The following is a 17,661-nucleotide window of genomic DNA, read 5'->3' as shown; positions in this document are numbered from 1 at the left end:
AAATGGTTTGATATTATGAATGTAGGACATGTTTTGAAAGGATATCATACACGCAATCCAAATATTAGACCATTTTACACACCGAATGATTGCAGATTAAAGGTAAGTGGTATTTTTCCTTATTTCTAAGTCTAATCTAAATACTCGATATCCATTTGTTTTTACTATTAGTGGCTTAGAGATGTTTACCTACCTTACTTGGATGAGTGGGAGCAGTATGCCTACTCACAACCAGTCAAATTATCAGAGCAAAAAAGAATGATGCTTTCTCAAGAAACCCTCTCTGGATTACGCCAAACAAGTGAGTGCAATTTTAAGTATTACAAGAGAAAAGCTGCACTAATCAATTAGTCTAATAAAACGGTATTTATTGATATAGCAAACTGCATTTTAGAACTAGTGCCTTTTTTACTCAGCAAAGGAGCTAAATTTGTGCTGACTGATCACTTCAATCAAGACCCTTTGGAACAACAGTTTGGAAAACATAGGCAAGCGTGTATGGCAGGAAGCAAACCAACACTTAATAAATTTGCACAAAATACACCAAGACTTCGAAGATTAGCTGAAGGAAATATTAATGTTAAAACGACTGGAAATGGAGGAAATTGTCAATGAAAAACTGAAAAATTATTTTAAAATTTCAAATGTAACAAACTTTATTCACAATGGCTTTGAGATCATATTTTTTTGACATAGATAGGTATTGCTGCTTTTATCACTAGTGTTATAATTCTAAATGATTAAATATGTTTGTTTTAATTTTTGTTTCTCTTCGAACTTTGCCTCCAATTTTTTCTCAGTTTTTTCTTTAGATTTAGCTTTGGTATTCAGTTGCTTACACCTTTCGTTTCCTTTCAGTATGTTCCGTATTTTATTTGTGTGCCCCTTCCCTATGGTATTTAGGTATTTTCTTAAGAAGGTCTCTTTAACCTTACTCGCAAGAGTTTCATTCACATCAGCTGCGGTACAAATTTCAGTCCATTTTGCTTCTATCACCTTGTCATCTGTGATAGCTTCCAAGACTAATTTCTTTTTGTTTCTATACAAAATTTCACCATAATATTGGCCAACATGTTTTTGAATGTCTTTGAAGAAACTTAAAGCTTTAGCATTTGGATATTTAAGTGCTCCTCTATCTTGCATTTCTGTCCATCTTTTGTACTTGGGCGAAACGTTTTCCAGATCAGTCTCTTCGAGAGCTTTTCCTAGTATTTTCATTTCGTCAGAACTCTTATGATTTAATAGATAGTTCAGTAGAAATCCAATGACATAAAAGAAGACCTCGTCATCTTCTGGAGTTTCAATTTCTTCTTTCGGCGTAAGATCCGACGACTTGCTTGTAAGAAATAAATTTGCATTGTAGAGCTCCCGAAGAAGCATTTGTAGCCCAGTTACCTTGACAGGATCCTAAAATGAAATATTTTCATTGCTTAAATTCGTTAACCAAACTCTTGAAGTAGTCTTTAAATTCGTTCATACAGCTATTTCAATGTCTTGACAATAACATAATGCTTCCGTCCAATCAATGCTCATACTTATTTTCTTATAGTCTGAATATAGTTTGTCAGAAGCAGTTTTTGTTAATAATGCTCTCAACCTTTCTTTGAAAATTTCATATATTAGTCCATTTGATGGCAAATTCGTGATCCAATGTATCACTTTCATGTTAATTGCATTAACTGGGAAATCGAGAAGGTCATTCTTTATGAAAAGAATAGCATTTTTGAAGGCCTGTTCAAACATTATGTCATACTTTTTCTCTGAAAAACATTTAATGATATTAAATACTTGGAACACTTAGCAACGTAATTTGGCCTTACCATCAACTATCCCAATTTTTTTAACTTCTTTTTTTATTTTTACACCCCGAGACTTTTCAGGTACATTTCTAATTGAATGTGAATTTTAATAGTAATCATATTTTATCATATTAAGGATATATTTACAAATCAATTTTTCTTTTTAATGCAGGCTTCTTTGATTTTTTTTTCTCCCTTAGGTTGGGTTTCAGGTTTTTTTCCTTTTTGTACACTTGCAATAGAAATATACTTAAAATTTATATTCATTTGAAAATAGTTTCATGTCCCAACTCTAAACTTACAGATCAATGTTTTCTATCCCGGTTAAAACAGCTTTCTTGGCTCGTTTGTTTTTTAAATTAGATGTCTTAATTCTTTTGCAATTTTTTCTCGGTGGTCCTTCTGAAGCTTTTATTGAACTAATAAGATAGTAAATTACCAACATGAAAACTTTTGAGTCAAAATTAACCAAAAGCAAAATAATCATGACATTTAAGCAGCTATTGGATATTATTACTATTCAAATGCTTGTATAAAAAGTCTAGCTTGACCGCTATTTCATTTCCTAGCCTTTCCAGCAAGACAAACTGGAGTTCTGGGAAAAACTTACATTGAAATATACCAAAACCATGATTATTTTTAATTTTAGGTCTTTTCTAGTTAAGTTTCTTCTCGAGTTTCTTAAACTACTTCTTGGAATCTTAGAAAACATTTTTAAAAAATAAAAATATATTCTTGATTTTAATCAAATGATTTTTTTAAAAAAAATCTCTTGATTTAAATCATGATTTAAATCAGTGATTTAAATCAAAGCGATTTAAATCAAACAACCCTGACTGAAATATCACCTTGTTTAGCCACCAAATTTTTGAGTTAATTGATCAACCCCCTCCGATCTCATTGACATTTGCACGAAAATCGTTTTACATGACACAAAATTTATCTTACCGTCATTTAAACAGTCCAAAGAAGGATCATCTTCGTTACCACCGTACGGGTAACTCTCCAATAATTCTTGGGGCAGGCAAATTTTTTTTTCCAAATTGGAAATAGCTCTAATATATTTTTGTATGCTTCTACAATTTCAGGTTTTAGTTGTTCCATTATCGATTTGGTATAGCCATACTTTGCGACTTCACATGCAAAATAAATATGTTTAAATGAAACCAAGGGAATTAGTCTATGGTAATCAGCTTCGTCGAAAATATTTCAAAAGGGCACTTACACACTAGTTTTACAATTAATGTAGTCACTAAATCTGCGAAGGTGCTCTCTCCTTTTTTGTTCAACCTTTTTCCCATGCATTGAGCGAATCGTTTTGACGACTTGTTTATGCTGGAACAAAGCTTTGTTCGCCTAAATGTTTATTAAGAATAAATTTAATTTATCATAACCTGTTCTAACAAAAGGTGTACTTTTATCGATAAATTGAAGTTTAAAGTTTAGCGAATTGAAGCGGAAATTTTTCTATTTCATTTTTACGTTCGCGTCACCGTAATGGATTTATTATTTTGAGATATTTTGTTAAAAGTATTCCTAAAATGGTGCTAATGATATCAATTTTATAAGTTTAAGGTTTTCAACTGCGCGTGTTCAATTTAAAATCTTCGAAGAACTAGACGATCAAAATAATGTCGCGCCAAGTCCGTCGTAGATTAAATTTATACCGCGCAAATTTATTAAGTTCATTTTCAGCTTCATGTTAAATATAAGGCGCCATTTGAAAAACCTTAAAATTTCATCTCCAAAACGGTTTGACGTTTCTGCAAATTATTTTATTACGCAATTTAATTTCCCCCGTCATTTTGAGTAATTTAGCAATTTTTTAAAATTACGTAAGCCCACATATTATTAGCATTTGTAAAGTACGAGGTTCATTAAATTTGATTTTCCCTTCTAACATAGGTAACTCCCAATCTCTCATAAAAAAATTCCTACGGCTCATCAGTTATCAATGTATGACTTAGATGCTATAAATGGTTTTTCTTTCTTACGTTTCTTTTGGGTAACTTTCGTACACAATTTTGTACCACGAATACATTTTTTTGGCTTTCTCTTTGCACATGTTTGGAATTTCCTCCTCAGATAAATACAGTCCATTAACCTTTTCAATGTCAACTTCTGGGTTTGAGCAAAACAATATTAATTGTTTAACGACGTCGTAAATTCTATAGTTCGATGATTTTGGTGCATCTTTTTCAGCGTTATACGTTTCTTCTAGCTTTGCTGCTATATATTTTATTGTTAAATATCTTGCGCCTGAAAATGTTAAATATGGAAGAATATATAGGAATAGTTTTGCAGATTTATTTCTCCATATATTATGTCTATTTTAACGACTATTTTTATTTTAAAGTTAAGTTAAAATGATTAAATTAAAATCTAAACTATTCATTTTGCACTTACTCATTTTTTTGGCGCTAATTTTACTAAAGACCTGTTTAAAAAAAATGGAAATATTAGAACAAAGATTTATAAAACTTGATCTCGTTTATAATTCGCTCTTTGGTGTTCGACCTTAGTCGATCCTAAATTAAACCATTTCAGGAAAAGCATAGTAAATGTACCCGCGGTAAAGTTTACCCTATTCAATAAGTTAATCTCGGGTTAACTTCCTCTACTACTTTGTTTTATCCCGATTTATCACCGTCCATTTTGTTATGAGCAAGTTAATTAAAAGTTAAGTTGGTTTCCCGTGAAATATTTAGTTTAAGTTTCTGTCTAAGTCCCATTTCGCAAGTGTCAATGTGCCTCATGTTTTTATCGAGATTAAACTAGTTAACTCGGGGTTGGAACAATTCTTTAACGTTCTAAACCTCACATTTTTAGAAATTAAAGCTCTGGATTTCTTATCATTGTGTATAAAACGTACTTTAACACTTACCAGATTGGATTTCCTTCGAATAATATAATTGTCCACGTAATTTCTTTATCTATCGTACAACAATACCTGTTACAGAATGAAAGTGGTTGTCAAGTAAACTCATTATTTGGTCTTCTGTACTTGATAAGTTAAACTCATGTTTATTCCCTTTACCAAGCATTTCACGAAAAGCAAAGTTACTTTACCCGCGGTGTAGTTTACCGTATTCAATAAGTTAATCTAAGGTTAACTCCCTTTACTCCTCTTTCTTTTATCCCGATTGTTCACCGACCATTTTGCTATGTGCAAGTTAAGTAAAAGTTAAGTTGGTTTCCCGGGAAATATTTAGCTTAAGTTTGAGTCATAGTCCCCTCATGTTTTGGTCGATACGAATATTATAAACGAGTTTACTTTGGGTTTTGAACAATTCTTTAACGTTCAAAACCCCCCATTATTAAAAAGTGAAGCTCTGGAAACGAAATTGGAAACATACCTCATTTGGGGACCTTCGACCGGCTCCAGTTAAGGACTTCTATCTATTGACACTTCGAAAACAAGAATGAAAATGGTAGTTAAGTAAAATGGTCTACTTCGTGTTGGACGATAACATTAACTCTATTCATTGGGTTAATCTCAGGTTAAGTCCCTTTCCTAATGTTTCTCCTATCCTGATGGTTCACCGTCCACTGTAAAAAGTGTAGTTAAGTAAAAGTTTCGGTATACCCCCCTCTATTTGTTTTCATTCCTTTTAAAATTTTTATTGCTTTTACGGATGCGTCAAAAGACGAGGGTGCCGTCGCTCTTTCAAATCTCGTACACAAAAATTCACTAAAATCGCCGTGATCTCTCGAAGCTTTACCCAGGGTTCATACAACTTTTGTAAAAAACATTTTCCAGGGATTTCCAGGCTTTTCCACTTTTATTTCCTCGAGTTTTCCTTAATTTTCCAGTATATGGTAGTATCCTTTGGATCAAATGTTATCGAAATAGGGTGGCAAATAGGACTATTATACAATCAAAGGAACCCTATATCTAATTTAACCAGAGTTATGAGCCTCCAAAGCTTAGTGTAATGTTAATCCTACGGAGGGAATATTCACGAACATTTTGCTTAATTATTCGGCAAATATCTCTCAATTTACATAAAAAATTCTAAATTTCCCCGAGTAGCTTTTGTTAACTATTTATTTCCCTCATTTTTCCATTTTTCCCTGTTTTCCTTTTTTTATGAACCCTGTTTACAGAAATCCCTCCAATCTTTTAATTAAAAAACGTGAACTTGACCACCAAATCAGTAAAATCATTATTTAGTCATTGAAATCATGAAAATCTATAGTGTTTTATTATCAAGTACGCTCTAATGTCGGTCCCCTCGGTCAAGTTCTCCCCTATGCCATGCACGTGCGTAAATTTGTTCTCACGCTATAGGATCGGGAACTCCCTATCTCGTACGATAGCTTATTCTATATATACTCTGTTACAACACCGGTTTGCAGCACGCGCAACGTTAAGTGTCTATGTAATGTAGCTTTGTACGTGCTGTCAAGAGACTAAAAACTTCAGTATCTTCAGGATTTAAGATATCCGCTATTTTTTTAGCTCGAGTGCACGGACCTCTAGGCCTTAGTTTTCAAATACGTGTGAAATTGTATACAGCCTACCACACGTATTTGAAACTAAAGCCTAGAGGTCCGTGCACTCGAGCTAAAAAAACTCGCGGATATCTTAAATCCTGAAGATCCTCAAGTTTTTTGTCTCTCGACAGCACGTACACTCTAAGAAATTGGAGTGTGATTTGACACCTTTATTAGTACCTTATATGGGTCCAAATTTGACACCGTTACAGGTGTACATTTACACCCCTGAAGGGATTTAATCACACTTACACTCTAAGAAAATGGGGTGTGCTTTAACACCTTTAAAAGTAGTTTATATGGGTCCAAATTTGACACCGTTACAGGTGTTCATTTACACCACCGAAAGGGTTTAATAACACTTATTTGAGCAATTGATGGCAAAGATAAGTATAAAATTGTGCAACAGAGGTGCAGTTCAACACCTTTTTAACTCTTATACTGCACTGAAAGTGAATTTTTACTCTCATATTAGTGTTGTGCAACTCCTTAAAGGGTGCGGCATAGCACCTTTCAGAGTGTCGCGTAACACCTTTAAGAGTGGGAGATTATTTGGTAGGATAGTAGTAGAAATTCTAGTACTTTTCCTAGACTTAAGAGCAAAACCGATGACGTAAAAAACACTATAGTAGCTACATTTTGACCACTCATGAGGCATAACTCAAATATCGAGTATGGTTTTCCTGTTTAATTAAATTTTGATTATCCGCCATTCCGCAGTATTATTAGCAATCAATGCTATATTCATAGCAGGGTTCCATCTTGAGAGAACTTCATCACCTATAGGGAGGAAAGTTCTCACATGCAGAACTATACCTCTTTAAGCGAGGGTTGTTGCGTATAAAGTCATTTTTACGGGTTTATAAACTTCTGAAAAAGGCAGAAAGTTTTCAATTCGTACAAATGCATAGGGTATTAAATTAGTTTTGGAGGCTATAATATTCAAGCAGTAGATATAGACGTTCTTGTTAAATTTAATAATCTCTTTTCACTAAGAGTTTTTCGAGCACCAGAAACGCGTTTAATCTAATTTGCACTACAGATTTTACAAAAAAATCCATTTAGTACTCTAATTTTTCTCAAAATAATGATAAAACATGTCACAAAAGCAAGTGCCCCACTTTGGCTTCTCAAGCTGGCCCTACTGTGAGGCCAGTATCTAACCTAGTCTCGTTTTTTAAGAGTAAGGTCCGTCCACACTATCACTTAACACCTGTAAGAGTGTCGCCTAACACGTTTAGCATAGTTTTATGAAGGTACAACACCGCCAGATTACCAATTTCTTTGTTAATTTTATTTAAAGGATAAAACTGTTTTCTTTCAAGAATATCATCTTTAAAAAAAGGTTTAACAAGTACGTTTTTCAATAATTTTTTACTGTTTGTATTGACTTTAAAACATTAATGAAAAATAAATGAAAGACCTTATTTAAGAAACCAGCAGTATTATAATTTTTCATGTTTAATTTCGAACGGTGTTTTAATAGTGTTATTTTACACCGAATTTACTCTTTAAATTGGCCTCTAAAAACTCAAGGTAATAAAACACTCTTTTGGGTGTTTTAACGGTGTTTACACCGTTTTAACACCTTTTTAACACTTCCATTTCTTAGAGTGTACTTAGCTACGTTACTTAGAGACCTAGGTTTACGCGTGCTGCCAAACGATGTTGTAACAGAGTATATACAGAATAAGCTGTCGTTCGAGATAGGGAGTTGCCTATCCTGCAGAGTGAAAACAGATTTCCTCACGCGCATTCTTTATCCATGCCTATGCCATAAAATAAATTTTCTCTGCCGTTTATGACGCCAGATGTTTCGTTTTTTTTATCTATTTAAATGTAGTAAAATTTTTCCTTTTTCCTACTAATTTTAAGTTAATTCGGCTTATACAAACATTTTGAAAATGTCGCGCATAGTTTTTAAAATTCTAATTAGTTTGATATTAAATGTATAATATGAATTAGGACCTCCGACGTACTGCGTAACGCCCTGCCTTCATGTTACCAAAATTCCAGTGGCACGCTCCATGCCCAAATGAATTTTAACTAATTTGAATATTAAAATTAATCGGTTATATTTCCCCAAATGTTTAACTATGCACTATTCTCTAATAAATAGTAGCTTAATTTATTCAAAAACAATGCATTTTCCACTTCACCCTAACTTTGAAGTAACTCATACTTCACAAAAGTTCTATAGGAATAAAAAATTATATACAAAGTCGTATTTGTTCTATAAGGCAACGAATTGAAAGATAAATTTCGGGTTTATTGCAGTGTAGCGCGTCTTAGCTGGACGAAACCTTGAAATAAGTTAGTCCATGGTTAAGTATGAGTTCAGTAGGTATCGCGGCGGTTATCTTAACTGGTGTGTCTGGGTTATCCTATTTCATAAGTAAAACCTAGCTTCCCTTCGTTTCCATCTGTAACATTTTGCACGGGGTATATATTGTGAGTGAAAAAACTAGAGGTACCAGTTAAATTCTCTTCAATGTCCATGGTTAACTTAACTTCTATGTTTGTGTTTTATTTATCTTGGCTAACTTTTCTTCGATGTTTGTGGTTAACTTCTTTTCGATGTCTTTGGTTAAGTTAATTTCGATGTCCGCGGTTAACTACTTGACTTCCTGTTTTCAAAGGTATAAGTGGCTTTGGTTATTATACTCGCTATGCGTGTTTAATAGAATAAGTCGTATAAGATAAATCGGAGTTAAATTATTTTGTAGGGGTGAACTTGTTTTGTATTTTAAGCCGCTGTTTCCTTACCTAGTTGAATATTCAATGGTGAATATTTCTTGAGTATATGTTAATGTTTCATTTTTTCAAGAAAATCTGATAAACGCGGTCGTGGCTAATTTTCTTCTTGGAAAGGGGGTTTAAGAAAACTTTGATAGGTAAGATAAATTTATTGTTAGTAGCAAGAAAGAATGAAAACTGAGTCCAAATAACTTTTATGACTGATTTTCGCTATTCTAACATGGCTATTATAAATACATAGCGCAGAAAATAATAGATCATGGAAGACTTATCAAGAGGAGCGACGTACACAAAAACGAATGAGGATCATCCAGCACACGTTTGTGAAGGGTCATTTTTAAACTGCGTTTCTTTGAAAGATAACAACTTTAAGCTAAAAGGAACGTATGCAAATTTATCGGGTGTTCAACTAAAGGCATTGATGGCCATCTGCGCCCGCCATGAGATAATTTTACCCTGCGGTAGCAGAGGAGGGTTTCTCTTAGGTATACTTCATCATAAATTAGTCTAATAATCTACAATTGTCTTCTTTATTAAAAATGTTTAAATAACCAATTTTGAATTTCAGGAGATGGTACAGGTGCGTTAATTATATTTTCCAGTTTGAAATTGTATAATATGGGTAAAACCATGAAACAATTGATCAAAAAAATTCCCAAACATTACGACATGGATTATGTTTTTTCGAATTAGAGTTAAGGTTAAGCGAACAAGGTTTCCTACTAAAGTTTCCTACCATTAATTATCGAAAAACAAACATTTAAATTTGTAGTTGGCCATGAATGATAATAGCTAATAGTTCTCACCCTTTTCTATCTCTTATTTTAGTTTCATGCCCTAACGGTTAGAATCATCATTCTACGCGCAAAAATGCCAATCAGAGAGGTAGTGTTCGTACGGGGTAAAAATTTAATCGGGGTCGGGGTCTGGGGCAGGCTATCCCCGAAAAAAACAAGTCGGGGTCGGGGTAAGACATCGCATCATGATGAAAGACCACTGCCATTACAAAAGACGGGGGAGGGCCGCCGATCCACGAGAGGGAGGATGGTGAACTTTGGAATTTTGGTGACTGTTTTTACTGTATTTTGTTTGTTGTTAGTTACCCCCTTGCCCTTTTTTTCATAAAGGAGAAGCGGAGCACTTATTTGAGACGAATGAGATGATTGTTTTTGGCGCAGGACAAAAAATTATTTACTAAAAATAACCTAACCAAAATCTAACCCCGAAAAAAACCCCGACTACATTTTACATGTTAGGTACCGGGGTCGGGGTCGGTTGAAAAAGTCGGGGATCCCCGGTTTTCGGGGTCGGGGTCGGGGTCCCCGCACGAACACTACAGAGAGGGGCTGCTGTGTTGCCAGACTATCTGCTCCCCGAAGGCATCTGTTAGCTTCCTGGTGAAATAGCTGTAAAATTTTATAATTTTTCACGTGGTTTCAACCTTGGTTACAACGAAAATTAAGCATAGTCCGTTTTATACCTTTAGTTGTATTTTCGGGCAATTCCCAAAGTATGTTACGATTTATTGAATTCAATACATTGCTATTTATGAAATCGTATCGAATCTTTTCTCGTTAAAAATTATAAATGCCAAATAATTTAGGCGAACAAATACAAAAGGCCATCAATGTGAAATTATCATATGGTTTGCAAAAGGAAATTAGGTTTAATCTACATTGGAATTTTTTTACATTTCGCAGTTCAAACATTTGTTCGGATTTGAAATTCTACAAAAATGGGTATAAATGCGTCGGTTCGATATAATATTATTTTAGATTTTTTCACGTACGAAATTGAATCAAATCTGTTATCCTTAATAATTGTAAATGCCAAATTATATAGTCGAACAAATTGAAAATTAGCTTTTAGCATTATTATTATGCAACAAGAACATTTTAATTTCACTTAACTATTCATATAGTGATATTAGTCATTATGATTTTGGACTTCAAATGCTGAGTATTTTTCATGGATTTAGTTCTTTTTTTGAAGCACCGCTTTTAAACCCGTTTTCGTTTTTAAATTTCTAATTACAACAACGTTAAAAATCCGCAATTTAATTCAAATTTTGAAAAATGGTATATAATAATTCTAGTATTTTGAACATATTATAAGGAATGGGGAAAACCAGAACAATTTGCGCCGCTCTTATGGAAAATTCTGAAAACGGAAGAAACAGGCACATTATAGTAACAACATCGTCTTCACTGGAATTGACGTTTCGTAAAGAAATGTCGTCATTGAATTTTCAAAAACTCGATTTCTTTAATTTGAAATCTTTTAAATTTAACCAACTAAAAGATGGCATTTTGTTCACAACCTACACGATGTTCAGTAAGAAAATTAATCGAGAAATGACAATACGCGACGCCGTTTGTAAACATTTCGGTGATAATTTTGACGGATTAGTAAGTATGTTTTACATTTTAGTTATCGCTTAATTTGTAAATCGAGATATGTTGTATTACAGATCGTTTTCGACGAGTGCCACATGGCTAAAAATTACGTTCCATCTCAAAATAACAAGTCTAGTCTGACTGGGAAAAACGTTATTTTTATGCAAACTAAACTTCCAAACGCTCGTGTTCTTTACGTTTCGGCAACTGGCATGGGGGATTCTAGGCATTTTGCCTATCTACCTCGTTTGGGTGAGTAGCGATAAAGTTTGGAAACGTATTGCGTAATTTTTTAAAGGTTGAGTGAAAAGTAAAAATCTATTAATCGCAACACCCCTCTGCTTATCGAAAGGAAAAGAAAATACCTTGCAAGTATTATTTTCAAAATCAAAATACTTTTCAATTTAATGGATAATTTTTAAATAATTTAAGCCAGATTCTTTCCTTGCCCACGTGATATTACTTCACCCAAAGTTTCGTTTATAGCTTTGGTCTCTTAATCCGTTGCCAATTCTTTTTTCCTTTTTATTCTCTTTTTTATTCGATATTTTTTTTTGGAAATTTAATAAAAACTTTATCTATATATGCTATTTTTAAAATTAATTTTTAGGCCTGTGGGGCAAGGGTGCTAGCTCTCTAGACGTAGATGATTTTGTCTGGAAACTTGAGAAAGGGTCCGTAAGCCGTGTGTTTGTTCTTTTAATTAAGCGCTAATTAAATCGGCGTAATGTTACGTTTCAGGGGGATCGCGTTAATGGAGTATCTAGCATACCCAGGGTTGTTGAATTTTTTGATTTTTTCAAAAAAATCAAAAAAATCGATTTTTTTGATTTAAATCGGATTTTTTTGATTTTAATTGATTTATTTGTTTTTTTTATTTTTATTGAACTAATAAGATAGTAAATTACCAACATGAAAACTTTTGAGTCAAAATTAACCAAAAGCAAAATAATCATGACATTTAAGCAGCTATTGGATATTATTACTATTCAAATGCTTGTATAAAAAGTCTAGCTTGACCGCTATTTCATTTCCTAGCCTTTCCAGCAAGACAAACTGGAGTTCTGGGAAAAACGTACATTGAAATATACCAAAACCATGATTATTTTTAATTTTAGGTCTTTTCTAGTTAAGTTTCTTCTCGAGTTTCTTAAACTACTTCTTGGAATCTTAGAAAACATTTTTAAAAAATAAAAATATATTCTTGATTTTAATCAAATGATTTTTTTAAAAAATCTCTTGATTTAAATCAGTGATTTAAATCAAAGCGATTTAAATCAAACAACCCTGGTTCCGACCGACTGAAAAATCGAAACCATAAGTCCCCGTTCGCCGCGTAACTTAAAAGAATTTCTCCAATCAAAGTCACTTACTTTTTTGCTTTTGACGAATTCAACGCTTTATTAAATAGCCCCTTCCAAAAAGTTTTGAAAAAATTTTCTTAGTCTGAGTCAGTTCAGTTTCCCCGCATAGCCTAGTTCACAACCTAGATATGACGTTTTTTAGCTCCAAAACGCATGCTCGAAGAACTTAAACAACAAGATGCACAAGGCAGTCAAACTTTTTGGAAGGGATTATTCCAATCAACTCAAATTCTTTTATTTCAAACTGATCCTTTACTTTAACTAACTATAGCTCCTTGCCTAGGTGTGAGCTTCATATTTTAAGTCCGACAAGGGAAGTCTACCTTCTTCGCTAGCCCATTCCCAAGTGATTATTCTTTTATGTCCAAGTTAGGACTCCTAGCTTGGTTCCAAAGTTCCATTTATATTTTCAACCTCATATTCAATGTGCATTTTTGGCCAGAGCATCGGCCTTTACCCTTATTATTCTATCCCCCCATTTTCTCTTTTATTTATCTTAACTTTTTTTACCAATGCACGTGTATGTCATATAATACCCCGAATCTTTGATCAGTTCTATCCAAGCTATCAAATTTTATTAATTTGTTTTTCAAGCGAACCGATCCCTTCGGTCAAAGATTCTGTTTAAAGCTGTTATACTTATTTTTCTTACACAAATATCCGACTAAAGCTTTCTATTCTTTTTTTGCAAGGTACATTAATAATTCAAAGTTTACAAAAAATATAAAACACAAATGAATACAAACATAAAACAAGAATATTTTTGCGCGCGCGTGAATTAGGCCTATTTTTTAAAAAAACATTCAAAAATGCACAACAATTGAAAATTCATACACTTATTTTCAACCATACGCGACCGATTTGTGAACTAGCTAAACACCGCTAGTAGTAGACTGTATAGTTAAAGGCTTTTTCAAACTATACAACTTTAGACAGTCTAATCTCTATTGAAGCAACCCAACTAGTTTACTAAAAGATTTAAAACCTTTGGATCGTTTGAATAGGTCTTTTGACCAAACCACCATTTATGTACTCGCCAAAAATTAAAAAAAAATGGCCCATAACAAAAATCATTACCACACTCGCATAAAATAAAATAATTTTTATTAGTGGGAACTTATAAGGGAATACGTTGCTGAGGACCTTGAAGAGACCGTTTTGATGTCCGCTATCTACGCAGCCCAGTTGAGATTTTTCGCCTCTATGATTGTTTCTTTCAAAGTAGAAAATTGTATCGAGATTACAAAGTAAATTTACTTACAAGTAGAAATAATTAAATAATAATAAAATTAAATTATTATATAATTATTTTGTAGGTGCGCTATTTCCCAAGGAAAACAGATCGTTATTGGAATTCAGTCTACCGGTTTTTCCCTGTATCATCGCAAAATTTCAAAAAAACCATACTCCCTCCTTAAGTATGAAACTCTTATTTCTTTTTAAAAAATGATTTTTTTTTCAATTTGCCTAAAATAGGTCAATGTTGGAAAGATGTTTCGTTGATATTTTGTCTATTGACATTAGTAAGTGATATCTCTGTTAAAGAAAAATCATTTTATGAATATTTAAGAAAAACTATCGATTTTAGGCACTCCAATGCTTAGAAATGAAATATCCCAAGATGGAAAAGGTAAAATTTATTATTGTAAAAGAAGTGGTCGATAATTTGCGGAAAAAAGGCAACCGACGTTCATTTTGCAAGGGAAATTTCCATATTCACGCATCCTTATAATATCTACCAACGTGTTTTTTCTCGTAATTATAGAACAACGTACTCAGGACTTAATCGAAAAATTCATGGAAATTAGAGATATTTTGCCAAGGAATCCTTTGGACTATCTCATTGCCCAGCTCGGCGGTTCGGAAAATGTAGCCGAGGTGAAAATTATTAAAGTTTACACGGCGTTACGTACTAATTGTGGTTTTTGTAGTGCAGCTTATTTATACCTTTTTAAATGTTCATTAAATATATTAGATTACTGGGCGAATTTTTCGCGAAAAAACTGTGGTTGACGAAGATGGACGAATCAAAGAGTACTCGGTAGAAGCTCGAGGACACACCGATAACGAAAATCTCATTGGTAGTTGCGTGAAAGTTTAAGATACAGGGAAAGGTTCATTTTTTTTTATTTAGAACGTAATAAATTCCAAAGTGGAAGTAAAAGAGTGGCCATCATAAGTGATGCTGCCTCTATCGGAGTTTCCTTGCACGCTGATCCAACGGCCGTCGTTGCCTCCTTTCAAGTTAGACAAAGGATTCATATCACATTAGAGTATCCTTGGTCGGCAGATCGTTTCGTACAACAACTAGGTCAATATAAAATTTAAAAATTGCAAATTATATGCTGATTGCATTTTTCAAACGTTTTACGTGTAGGAACGTTCTAGATTGTTTACATTTTTTATGCCTTTCCTACTTTAGGTCGAACTCATCGATGTAACCAGGCATTTCCTCCAATGTACGTTATGTAGTCGTTTCGATAACAATTTGATTAGCGACGTGACTGTTCCCGATTATTTAGGAAAAGATGTTATGGCGGAACTTGCTGAATATTTTAATGATTCTGACGATGAAACTGAGAAACAATTGGCCGAAGAATGTGTTAAAAATCACATTTTTGATAAAACCGTCGAGTTTAAGAGAAGCTCTCGGTGCCGATCCTTTTCGGCTTTTTTTAATCGTGTTTTAGCCATGAAAGTTAAATATCAACACTGCTTAATGAACATTTTTAGGGTCGTTGTTAAAAATTTCGACCACGACGAAAACTTGGGATTGGTATGGGGTAAGATAGCGCTTCATTGATACAAACATTCTCAGCATTTGAAAACCCGTGATAAATAAAGAATAAATATTTCCTATCAGTATTGGGCTCCCAATATACTCCCTTAAGTACTAAAGGAACATTTGTGGCCAACACGGAAAATCAACTACAATTATTCCAACTCGAGTACAACCTTGGCATGAGAAGTCCCAATGACAGTTGTAAAATTTTTGCAATCAATTCCGGATCAAAAATTATTCATGCTGGTTTGAAAATTGGAGAAACGTATCATCTATATTCACCGTTCAATTCTTTCTCGGTGTGTTCTTGTAGTTTTTAATAATTGCTAATTAGTTCGTTTACTTCATAAAATAAGAATGAGAATCGGGGTAATAGGCACTTGCGTTAGGTTGTAATTTAAAATGTATATGCTTATGTATTAACTTTGATAGTCCTTCATGTCGCTTCTTTTTAGATCACAACGTCCGAGGTGGTTTTTGATGTAGAATACTCCGTCGTCGATTCTAAAATTGGAAAAGATATTTGGCGAAAACAGTATGACGAAAATAAATGTGTGAAATTTTACAGGTATCCGTAATATGGTACTGATAAGGATTTAGGATACGCGTGATTAAATTTGATTTCACGCTATAGGTTACCTATCCTATAGCTATAAAACAAATTTATTTAACGCTGTGTATAACCTCGGTTACGCGTTTATATATATAAGTTTTGGGTTATTTTTTACTTCTATTTTATTACAGTGGAATTTGTACTATTTGCCCAAATTGTCATCACGCGAAAAGGATTAAAACCTTCTACATCCTCAACGGTGATATTCTACGGTATTTTCTGATTTTCACCAGATCCGCTCTCAAATGAAGATCTTAAAATTTGTAAGAACAGTGCACGGCGATTTTTCTGGCATTTTAATACCTAATGAGTTAGTGGTCAATGACAGTCTCCGTATGAATTTTTCACCTTGAGATTTTTCAACTTTATTGATATATTTTAACGATTTAAAAAACGAATTTACTATACGTGTTGTTTGAAAAAGTGTAGTGTCTCTAGATAATTTTGGTTCTATTATGGGAAATACTCTATTATATTTAGTAGGTTGACTTAAAACCAAATAATTAAATACAATCATGTTCCAAAAAATTCCGAACTCTCCTATAGCCCATGCATGTAAAAAAGACCCAATGATTTAGGAATTAATTATTCACAGAAAATGCTAAATTTAAATTCGTTCTATTTGACAAATTGTAAAATTATTTTTCTAATTGATATAGATTAAAAAATTCAAATTATTGAAAATATCATTTGTTGTTTAGAATGATAAATTGAAACTTAATAGTAATTAGCTCAGAGATCGAGAGTTTAATTATTATTTGCGCTATAATAAGTGGGATTTTCTAGCTTGTTGGCTCGGTTTTTGAACTGTAGCAAAATATCCCATTCTTTTTCTAAAATTTTTAAATTTGCTAAACATTTCAGGTATGTACGAACCACGAGTGTAGTTGTCGAAATGTGGTTTTTAATAAAAAAATTCCTTTTTTCCCGCCAAAGCCAAAATGCCGTCGAAAAATCCAGCAAAACGAGAAATCTCCCACACATTGGCAACATTGGGTTCTCATTGAATGTGAATGCAATGTGTGTGTCACTGCAATATAATATTTTCCCTTTTATAGCATTCGTCCGAAACGGTACGCCTAAACCGTTATAAAATATTAAGTTAGTGCTTAGTTAAGCCACTGGTTAAGCAGCAGTTTTGTTCCTTTACTTTTGGTTAGCTCTGAACAAACCCTACTATACAAGGACCACCCTTCTAGTAGCAGAATAATTATTTATGTTTGCTACCGCGAGATTCAGTTCTTATCGTCGCACTCCTTTATACTATGTAGAGTTCTCCTTGTTGAAATACTTTGGTTAATTTTTCATCATTCGTGTTTGTTTACTACATTTAAGTTATAGGAAAGAGGTTCGCTACACCACTCTAAAAATCTAAGATTAAAACCTAAATGTTCTTTCACGGTTTTCCTTTTTATTTTCGGTGAATAGGTAGAAATTCGAGAACATGAATCCG

General features: G+C 33.3%; 3 protein-coding genes across 5 annotated transcripts; 2 read left to right on the top strand and 1 right to left on the bottom strand.

The window, feature by feature from the left end:
* Nucleotides 1-732: 732 nt before the first annotated feature.
* Nucleotides 733-1,743, bottom strand: LOC149716532 (uncharacterized). Its single transcript, XM_089844893.1, has 2 exons — nucleotides 1,480-1,743; nucleotides 733-1,407 (listed from the first exon to the last, which is right to left on the bottom strand). Exons 1-2 carry the CDS (start codon nucleotides 1,741-1,743, stop codon nucleotides 733-735), a joined length of 939 nt encoding a protein of 312 aa, XP_089701019.1.
* Nucleotides 1,744-8,167: 6,424 nt separating this feature from the next.
* On the top strand, nucleotides 8,168-12,336 carry LOC149716531 (protein strawberry notch homolog 1-like). 3 transcript variants are annotated; one of them, XM_089849318.1, is made up of 7 exons: nucleotides 8,168-8,935; nucleotides 9,023-9,538; nucleotides 9,622-9,633; nucleotides 11,169-11,461; nucleotides 11,524-11,701; nucleotides 12,060-12,123; nucleotides 12,191-12,336. In XM_089849318.1, the coding sequence occupies exons 2-7, from the start codon at nucleotides 9,313-9,315 to the stop codon at nucleotides 12,282-12,284; spliced, it is 867 nt and encodes a 288-aa protein (XP_089705444.1). In that variant the 5' UTR covers nucleotides 8,168-8,935; nucleotides 9,023-9,312; the 3' UTR covers nucleotides 12,285-12,336. The 3 variants fall into 3 exon arrangements, 2 of the variants coding, with proteins under 2 accessions (XP_089705444.1, XP_089705443.1); XM_089849317.1 differs by having other exon boundaries at nucleotides 8,168-9,190; nucleotides 9,295-9,538; XR_016371636.1 differs by having other exon boundaries at nucleotides 8,168-9,538; nucleotides 11,524-11,817; nucleotides 12,191-12,222.
* A 417-nt stretch (nucleotides 12,337-12,753) lies between these two features.
* On the top strand, nucleotides 12,754-15,285 carry LOC149716530 (protein strawberry notch homolog 1-like). The gene is made up of 8 exons (XM_089844892.1): nucleotides 12,754-14,060; nucleotides 14,130-14,231; nucleotides 14,290-14,336; nucleotides 14,402-14,443; nucleotides 14,579-14,691; nucleotides 14,789-14,894; nucleotides 14,948-15,124; nucleotides 15,236-15,285. The coding sequence occupies exons 1-8, from the start codon at nucleotides 13,975-13,977 to the stop codon at nucleotides 15,283-15,285; spliced, it is 723 nt and encodes a 240-aa protein (XP_089701018.1). The 5' UTR covers nucleotides 12,754-13,974.
* The last annotated feature ends 2,376 nt before the right edge of the window (nucleotides 15,286-17,661 follow it).

The sequence above is a fragment of the Phalangium opilio genome, unplaced genomic scaffold, assembly GCF_054372755.1.
Source record: "Phalangium opilio isolate 3A_F unplaced genomic scaffold, DU_Popi_V2 ptg000009l_1, whole genome shotgun sequence".
NCBI lineage: Eukaryota > Metazoa > Arthropoda > Arachnida > Opiliones > Phalangiidae > Phalangium > Phalangium opilio.
The sequence above is the reverse complement of the archived record's forward strand: the minus strand, read 5'-3'. Positions and strand labels throughout refer to the sequence as shown.